The sequence below is a fragment of the Mus pahari genome, chromosome 3 (genome assembly GCF_900095145.1).
Source record: "Mus pahari chromosome 3, PAHARI_EIJ_v1.1, whole genome shotgun sequence".
Classification (NCBI taxonomy): Eukaryota; Metazoa; Chordata; class Mammalia; order Rodentia; family Muridae; genus Mus; species Mus pahari.
In genome coordinates, this window is record NC_034592.1 from 59,275,194 (window position 1) to 59,284,342 (window position 9,149).

The 9,149-nt window shown below is 44.7% G+C and overlaps 1 protein-coding gene across 1 annotated transcript in view; it reads right to left on the minus strand.

The window, feature by feature from the left end:
• The window catches only part of Ola1 (Obg like ATPase 1), a 120,296-nt gene extending 118,055 nt beyond the window's left edge, over nucleotides 1–2,241 (minus strand). Inside the window, exons 1-2 of the mRNA XM_021192062.2 lie at nucleotides 2,075–2,241; nucleotides 642–742 (exon numbers count right to left, since the gene is read on the minus strand). Of these exons, the coding sequence (XP_021047721.1) occupies nucleotides 642–742 (101 nt within the window). The 5' untranslated portion in view covers nucleotides 2,075–2,241. The remainder of the gene's footprint in view (nucleotides 1–641; nucleotides 743–2,074) is intronic.
• Between the last annotated feature and the right edge of the window lie 6,908 nt (nucleotides 2,242–9,149).

Genomic DNA, 9,149 nt, shown 5'->3' on the forward strand with positions numbered 1-9,149 from the left:
AAAAAAAAAAAACAAAAAACAAAAAACAAAACAAAAACAAAAAAACAAAACAAAACTATTTCCTACCCTGTTCTTCTGCGAGGTTGCTAGTAACAGTCTAGGTAGGAAGTATGACCCCAAGCAGGCGGAATATTATGCTTCTCCCAACTTTTCAAGCAACTGTAGCTGATTTGCCTCATTAATATTTTAACTCTCACGGCATCTTCCTGAGTTTAGCAAAACAATGTAAATAACTTACTCCAATGTGTGAAAAAAAACTAAAATCAAGTATATAAAACATATTTAAGTTAACGTCTAGTTTTCTAACAATATTCTAGCCCCTTTACTTCAATTTGAATTCTTATTGCCTTGTGAGTTTCTATTTCTATAACAGGACACAAAGTTTACAAAATCAAAATAAGAAAAGTCCCGGGCTGGAGAAATGGCTCAGTGGTTTAGAGCACTGACTGCTCTTCCAAAGGTCCTGAGTTCAAATCCCAGCAACCACATGGTGGCCCACAACCATCTGTAATGAGATCTGACGCCCTCTTCTGGTGGTGCATCTGAAGACAGCTACAGTGTACTTACATATAATAATAAATAAATCTTTTTTAAAAAAATCTTTAAAAAAAGAAAAAAGAAAAGTCCCAATTTTTACTTACCCAACATTTGGCAATCCAACAATACCAATTTTCAGTGAGGTTCCAAATCTTCCAATAATTGGAGGCGGTTTAATTCCATCTCCTCCCTTTTTCGGGGGCATCTAAAATATCAAAATGAACTTTTAAGACTCCCCCTATAAACAAAACACAAGTCTGTATACAGAATATATTACTGGGTAGTAGAAAAGAAAACCTACTGTACACACCAATCCACAACTAAAATATGAGCAAAACCCATACTTTTTTTTGAGGGGAGGGTCTCTGTAAACAGATCTGATTCTAAAATTTGTACATGTGTCACTTCTGAGTAGTCCCAGAGACACTGCAGCAGGAGGCATCGAAGAGAAACATAAAACTTAGTTCCAATCTTCTATGTTGGCTACTGGCAACAGCCTTCTTAACCTGTCATAGTATTTGAAGGAAAGCATTTGGAAGCAGGAGACACAAGTCAAAGGAAGCCCATTACAGAAACACCAGCAACCAAGTCACCTCTCACCAATCATTCCTCCACCACTTGGAACCCGCCTCTCTCCACAACTCAACGTTCACCACACTGATGGTCACCACGGGCCTGGAGGTCCTTCGAAGCCAGACCTTTCGCCTTTGACACTGTATGTAAGCTAATCAGTCAGTCCTTATTAAACAGCTTTTGAAACCCACACTCTACACTGGATACTTTGAAGGCACTCACCTCGCCATGCCTTTTTAAGATCCAACCTAGAGCTTTCATGTATGCTAAAAGCAAGTGCTCGACCAGTAGGCGATACGGCCTCATTTCAAATACTTTCAACCTTTCGATTGACAAGTCCAAACTTTCTGTCTTTTCTTGCTTGTCCTGGCTCCAAGGTCCACTGTGCAAAACTGATCTCACTTTTAACACTGCAACAGGAACCCACGAAGAACTGCAACCTTGCGTCTTAGAACCTGGAAACGAAAACTGTCCCTGCCTTCTGGCTGGTTGTACCTCCTAGAGCCACGCTGTTCCTCCCTCCTCCTCCCCACTCCGCCCGCCCCAGAAGTGATACTCCAACCTGTAATCCTGAACCGGGAGGCCAAGGATCTCCCTTTTTGGGGATCCTGACACCTGTTCCGGGCCTCCAATGAACAGCTGCATGGGGAGAGCCCGTTCAGTCCTGGGGCCTACAAGGGGTGACCTACAAGGGGTGCCCCCGCAGCCCAGCCAAGCTGGACCCCCCGCACACCACCTTTCCCCTCCTGACCCGGCATTGGCGTCCCGCCCTGAGGCAAGACTTTCCCCCAGACTGCGGCGAAGGCCAATCTCGTGGCCGCGCGGCCTAGTCCGAGGGCGCCTCATTCATCCACATGCCCCAAGCTGTCCGCTGCCCTCAGCCCGTCCCGGCGGCCGGTCTCCGGCCTAGCGCCAGCCTCTGAGCCACTGGCCCGGGAGACCACGGGCTCCTTCGGGGACTCACCGTGCACCGGGCTGACGATCGCACGGGGTCCGGAGCTGCAAAGACCGGTGTCGCCGGCAGCCGGAGGTGGGGAAGAAGGCGGAGAAAGCGCAGGCCCGACCCTCCGCCGAGCCGCACGCACGACGGCAGAGGCGACGGAACGGGCGGGCCGGGGCGGCACCTGTGAGCAGGCCACGCCCCCACAGGGTCACGCCCATTGGCCCGGATGCCCGGGCCCGGATGGGCGGGGCCTGCAAGGGGGCGGGCGCTCAGCAGCACCGGGCTTCTGCGTCTTTCTACACGTGGGCTTCCACCGAGCCTCCTGGTTTCTTTCCGCTCCACTGCCCGGTTTCCGGGCTCCTGCTTCGTCTGGGATCTATCTCTCTTGTCCCTGACTGATCGTGCCCAGATCTGCCTTCGCTACCTGCACGGAGCCGTCCTTCTCCCCTTTCCAGTTAACTTCTTTCAAACGGGTTAACGGTGAGAGGCCATTAAACTTTCTTCAAGGGAAAAAAATGGACCAAGGAAAATTTCGGATCCCAAACGCACTTAACAGCCACAGAAGTGCATAAAACATGTGAAGAGTCACCATCTTCTTCCACGTCGCTGCACGTACATCCCTTTCCTCTGCGAGGTTAAGAACGATGAGACGGAAACATGATTTCTTCCTGGTTATAAAATGAGACTACTGCGATCCATCTCACGAGGTTATTGGTAGGACCTTCTAACCACATATGAGCTCCAATGGGGGAAAAAAAAGGTGTTTATTAGGTTTTCTCCAATGACTTTCAAGTATTTGTTGCAGTGAATGTCCAGAAATTATAATTTTTTTCTAACATACCAGTTGCAAATAAAAGGAAAGGGTGTGAATTGGTTGCTAATCCCCAATTTGCAGATGACAGAATATCAGGTAAAGTTACACAACTAAACTAGTGACAGAAGACACATGTCAAACCCTGATCGCTGCAAAACTCTGGGTTTTTTTTTTTTAATTGTGTTTATTGTCTATTGTGTGTGTGCTTGTGTGGATTAGCTCATGTATACAACAATTCTGGTGAGGTCAAAGAACCGTTTGGAGTCAGTTCTCTCCTACTTTGCAGGTTCCGGGAGTGAAACTCAGATCATGAGGCTAAGCAGCAAGCACCTTTCTAGACTGAGCCATCTCACAGATCTAAAACTGTTCACTTTCTGTCAGAAACTTTTTGAATGGTGTGACTTCTAGCAGCAGCTGAGCCACTGTTTGTAATAAAATTGCCTCTTAGGAAAGCCTTAGAGCTCTTTTAGTAAATTTTAAAGGCAGGGTCTTTCTCTTCAGTTTTGCTATTGTTTAAAGGTTGTTACTGTCAGAGCCTTCATGTGCTTACTTTATACAGTTACTAATGCACTATACACTCCACCTAGTCTCTTTGTCTTCGGTGTATGTGTAAAATCCACCTCAGGGATAAGTAGTACACAGTTTGTAGCCACCATCGAGCTAACGCACATGAACAGCACAGAGGTCTGACAGATTCAAAAATAACACCATTTTCAATTACTCTGATTCCCCATACACACATATCATGGCTTTATGTAGCTGTGACTTCCTCTGCTCTCATCCCCTAGCTAACAACCAAAAGCCAACTGCAGCTCTAGACACCACTGAAATGTCGGGAGTAGAAGAGGGGGAAACATGTCATCTAGTGGACCTCTAGGAAACAAAGGCAGCGTGTCTCAGAAGCCTCCGGGAGACATCTTCTGTTTCACTGGGCAAAACTAGGTGGATCCTTCATGAGTCACAGGTGAGGGGTGTTTGGAGTGTAGCGGTGCTAGGCAACAAGATAAATGAGTTACGTGCAAATAAGACAACACAAGATTGCATAATTTTCTTCAGAATGACAAGATTTAAAACTTGGCAATTAGTTATTTCTGGAATTTTCCATCTAGTACTCTAATATTGCAATTAGGCATGATATAGAAAAACCATGAAAAGTAAAACCACGGGTAAGGGAATGGGTCTATAGTACTAGAATCACCATGTCCCATTTGGATGTGTAATGGCTCAGTGGTTAAGAGCACTGGCTGCTCTATCCAGAGGACCCAGGTCGATTCCCAGCATCCACATGGTAGCTCAAAACTTAACTCTGGTCCCATAGAATCCAATGCCTTCTTCTAGCCTCTGAGGGCATCAGACAGCCATACGGCACACAGACATCTAGACATAACACCCATATACATAAAAACAAAACAAAATTAGGGGGAAAAAAACCTCTTCCCTTTTAAAGAGATGTATGTATATATTTAAGTAGGTCTGTGTATATCTACATGTGTGTATGAAGGCAAAAGATTAGCCTCTGATGTCAGTCCCCAAGAGTCAGCCACCTTTGTTTTGGACAGAATATCTTACTGGGATGACTGGGACCTGGGGCTCACTCGTTAGGCAAGGCTGGCTAACCAGTGAACCCTGGACTTCCTGACTCCACATTCCCACCACGGGGATTATGAACACATAACCTCCACACTTGGCTTTTTATATAGGTGCTGAGGATCAAACTCAGCTTCATCCTTGCATGTCGCCTACTTTACCAAGTAAGCCACCTCCTGGCCCTTCTCTTTTAAAGACATAGTCTCACTGTTTGGACCAGGCTGGCCTCAAACCCATAGTCCACCTGCCTCTGCTACCTGAGTGTTGGGATTACAGATATGCAACACCATATTTACATAGGCTGCCATACTCTCAAGCCTTGCTGTTTGTAGCACATGAACTTTCTGGCCATAATATATCGGACCTGGGATATCAAATCCAAGCTGAAGAAATCAAGATTCTTTTCCTTTCTGGAAGTTGGAGTCAAGCCGTAATAACAAATGCTATTGGTTGCTTAGAGGAGGACATAAAATCAGGGCTAAGGACTATGTTAGGCACTTTTTTCTTTTTTAACAGAAGGCTATTCTAAAGAAAGAAAAAATAAGGCAGAAAAGGGGCAAGTAATCATAAGATGGCCCTGGAGAAATTGAGAGAGGAGAGAGCAATCACAAGTTCTAAGTGTCCAATTCCAAATGTCTAATCCATCGAATGGCCTGTTTACTTTTTAACCCCAGGCTCTCTGATAGCCTTGCTTTCTACCAAGAACTTCCATTTTCTGTTTAAATTGGTTTACAGTGGATTTCTAATAGCCAAGCAATATTTGCAGTGGCCAAGGCAGACGAGAACTTATAGCCTCCTAAGAACTATCATGAGGTGTGTCGGAGGCACATAGTCCCTCTTACCTGCAGTCTTAAATTATACAACAGTTTCCCAGAGTGTGCTCTGTATGACTGGGGTTCTCCAAGCTCTGTTGAATAAGGGTGCAGGATCAGATGAGTTCCAGAAGCACTACATAATCTTTTGGGAGTCTGTTATAATACTTTAGACAATGATTGGTTTGTTGTTTTAGGATTGGTATAAAAAATACCTCCATTTTTTAATTTACTTATTGTATGTGTTTGAGTGTTTTGCCTGTATATATGCTGTCTTAGTTAAGGTTTTACTGCTGTGAACAGACGCCATGACCAAGGCAACTCTTATAAGGACAACATTAAATTGGGGCTGGCTTACAGGTTCAGAGGTTCAGTCCATTGTCATCAAGGCAGGAACATGGCAACATCCAGGCAAGCATGGTACAGAAGGAGCTGAGAGTTCTACATCTTCATCTGAAGGCTGCTAGTGGAAGACTAACTTCCAGGCAGCTAGGATGAAGGTCTTAAAGCCCACACCCACAGTGACACACCTACTCCAACAGGGCCACACCTGCTAATAGTGCCACTCCCTGGGCCAAGCATATACAAAACATCATATATGTCTGTGTACCACATGTATGCCTGCTGCCCACAGAGGCCAGAAGACAGTGTTAGACTCATCCCCTGGGACTGGAGCTTTATGGATGGTTGTAGGCTGGCGTGTCCATACTGGAAATTGAACCCATGCCTACTGGGAGACGTGTAAAGCCTTTTGGGGTACGACTTGACAGGAGTCTGACACTGGCCAAGGACAAGGAAATGGGCTTCAGGCAGTAATCTGACATTAGGGCATAATAAGGAAGTAAGTTTCAGCAAGATTCTAACTTTAGGCTGTAATAGAAAAGGAAGGTGAGGCAAGAATTTTAGTCTTAGGGTGGAACAGAAGAACTAGGCTTCAGGCAAGATTTTGGGCTTGGACAAGGAAGTGGGCTCAAGTATTTCGGTCTTTATGACAAGCCCTTTTTAACAACTGTCATGGGAATAATCACGGGACTTCAATTGCTGCTTTGTTAGTAGTTCCTTATTGTACTGCTCCCCAAAATACTTGCATGTAATTAAAATAGTATAAAAAGAGGGTTGGAAAATAAAAATTTGCCTTCAGTCTCAGAGTGGACTGTGGTCACGCTACCATGTTGTCTAAATGTCTTTTTTTCTTTTTAATCCTCACTCCTGTGCTGGAGAACCTGTTGATTGACTGAGCGGGCTTAGTCAGGAAGAGCAGCCAGTGCATGCCCTTAACTGCTGAGACATCTGCCCAGACCCACAAACAAAAAAACAAAACACCCCCCCCCAAAAAAAAAACCCGCCTATTAAATCTCAAGAGCTGACTCAGCAAGTAAAGACATCATCAAGCTGAACCACCTGAGTTTGATCCTCAGAACCCACATGGTCAAAGCAGAGAACCAACTTCCATAAGTTATCTTGTGCCCACTACACACATGTGCATACACATGCTCATAATGTGGACACAACACACGAGCATAATAAGCATCAAGGTGTGGTGGCACATGACTTTAATTTCAGCACTCAAGAGGCAGAGGCAGAGGGATCCCTATAAACTACTCATGATCAGCTTGATGGCTTCAGCCGGTTCCTGGCCGGGCATGGATTCATAGTGAGACCCCTGCCTCAGAAAAAGAGAAAGAGAAGAGAGAAGCTGTCGGGAAGAAACAATATTCAGGGAACTTAAGTCAGAAGAGCCATTCCAAAAGCACTGTGTAAGTCCAAGTCTATGCCATTGTGGAAAGGAACAAAGGAAGAAGGGTGCAGGGACCCGTGGCTGCTACTGGACGGAGAGAGGGAGGGGTAATGGAACACAAAGGGCGTTAGAGCAATGAGATGACCTTGCATAATGCTATAAAATAGCTGCTGTGCATCTATCCTAAGCCAAGGATTTACAGCCCCGAAGTAAACTCTGGAGCATGGACTTTGGAGGGTAGGTGTCGAAGTTCATCCGCTGTGATAAGTATACTGTTCCAACAGGGAGAGTGGTAATGGGAGTCGATGAATTGTAGGGAAAGGTGGGGCGTGAAAAATCTCTGTATCTTCCTCTCCACTTTGCTATGAACCTAAGACTGCTCTTTTATTTAAAAAAAAAAAAAAATGGTATTGAAAAAGAAGTGTAGAGCAGAACAGTGGTGGTGCACACCTTTAATGCCAGCACTCTGGAGCGAGGCAGGTGGATCTCTGAGTTTGAGGCCAGCCTTGTCTACGGAGTAGTTTCAGGACAACCATGGCTATTCAGAGAAACCCTGTCTCAAAACAATAGCAACAACAACAACACCCCCTCCCAAAAAAAAAAAAAAAACAAGAAATAAACAAACAAAGATGTGTATGGGTGTTCTTACAGAATCAAAAAATAATTTAAATATTGTATGTATAGGGGCTGGTGAGATGGCTCTCTTCCGAAGTTCCAGAGTTCAAATCCCAGCAACCACATGGTGGCCCACAACCATCCGTAACGAGATCTGACTCCCTCTTCTGGAGTGTCTGAAGACAGCTACAGTGTACTTACATATAATAAATAAATAAATCTTAAAAAAAAAAAAAAAGTTCATGGATTTTACATTAAAAAAAATATATTGTATGTATAGACATCAACTTCAAAGAGGATGTTTGGCTAGGATTTCTTTAATCATGACCATTTCAGTTTGGTGAATGTGATTATTAACTGTTGAAAGGCATAGCCACCACCAGTGGTATACTTCCTCCAATAAGGCCACACCCACCCCAACAAGGCCACACCTGCTAGTTCTTTCAAATAGTGCCACTACCTAGTGGCCAAGAATTCAATTCTATAAACCTGTGAGGACCATTCTCATTTAAACCACCACACTGTGATAAGACACCATGACCAAGGCAACTTATAGAAACAAGAGTTTATTTGGAGCTTACAGTTTCAGAGGGTTAGAGTCCCATACCCATCATGGTGGGAAGAATGGCAACAGCCAGGCAGGCAATGTGCTAGAGCGGTAGTTCAGAGCTTACATCCTGAGACACCACTACAAGACAGAAAATGATTTAGGCTTGGAAACCTCAAGTGACACACCTCATCCAGCAAGGCCACACCTCCTAATCCTTCCCAAGCAGTTCCACCAACTGGGCACCAAACAACAACTACATAAGCCTTTGCGGGCATTATCAGTCAAACCACCAAACCTCCTGTTGTGACAGCAATATAATTCTGTAGTGCCAATGAGATATTCCTATTAAAAAAGTTAAAACTGAATCTAGATGAGCCATTGATTCTAACTCCCAGTTTACAAGAAATAGAGTGAATTAGAAGGATAAGTTGATGACTCTACAAGAAAGCAATCATCCATATCCAACAAAATGATTCACATGATTTTGTCAACATATCAATGGCATAAAAAAAAAAAAAAAAAAGAAAGGGGCAGCAGCCAGATAATTCAGCAGGTGAAGGCTCTTGCTGCCAGAGTTGAGTTGGATCTCAGGATTCTACAGGTAAAAGACCGAACCAACTGCTAAAAATTGTCCTCTGACCTCCACAAATGGGCTATACTATGCTGCGCGTGCACACACACACACACACACACACACACACACACACATCTATAGTTGGGGAACTGTTGGGGTCTCCTAGCTCTCTGTCGCCACTGGACCACCTGCAGTTATCCGCCAAGCCTACCTTCCTGTTTACACTAATCACTGTCCTTCTAAACCCAGCCCCCTGCAGATGCTAAAAAAAAAACCGGCAGCAAACTTCAGATCCACCAGAGCATCATCGCAGTGTCTCCACAGCCTACTGAGAGGACCCTGTTGATTTTCTGGAAAACAATTCCACCTGTGCCTTGATCCTTAGACCTGCCTACGGATCTTCGTA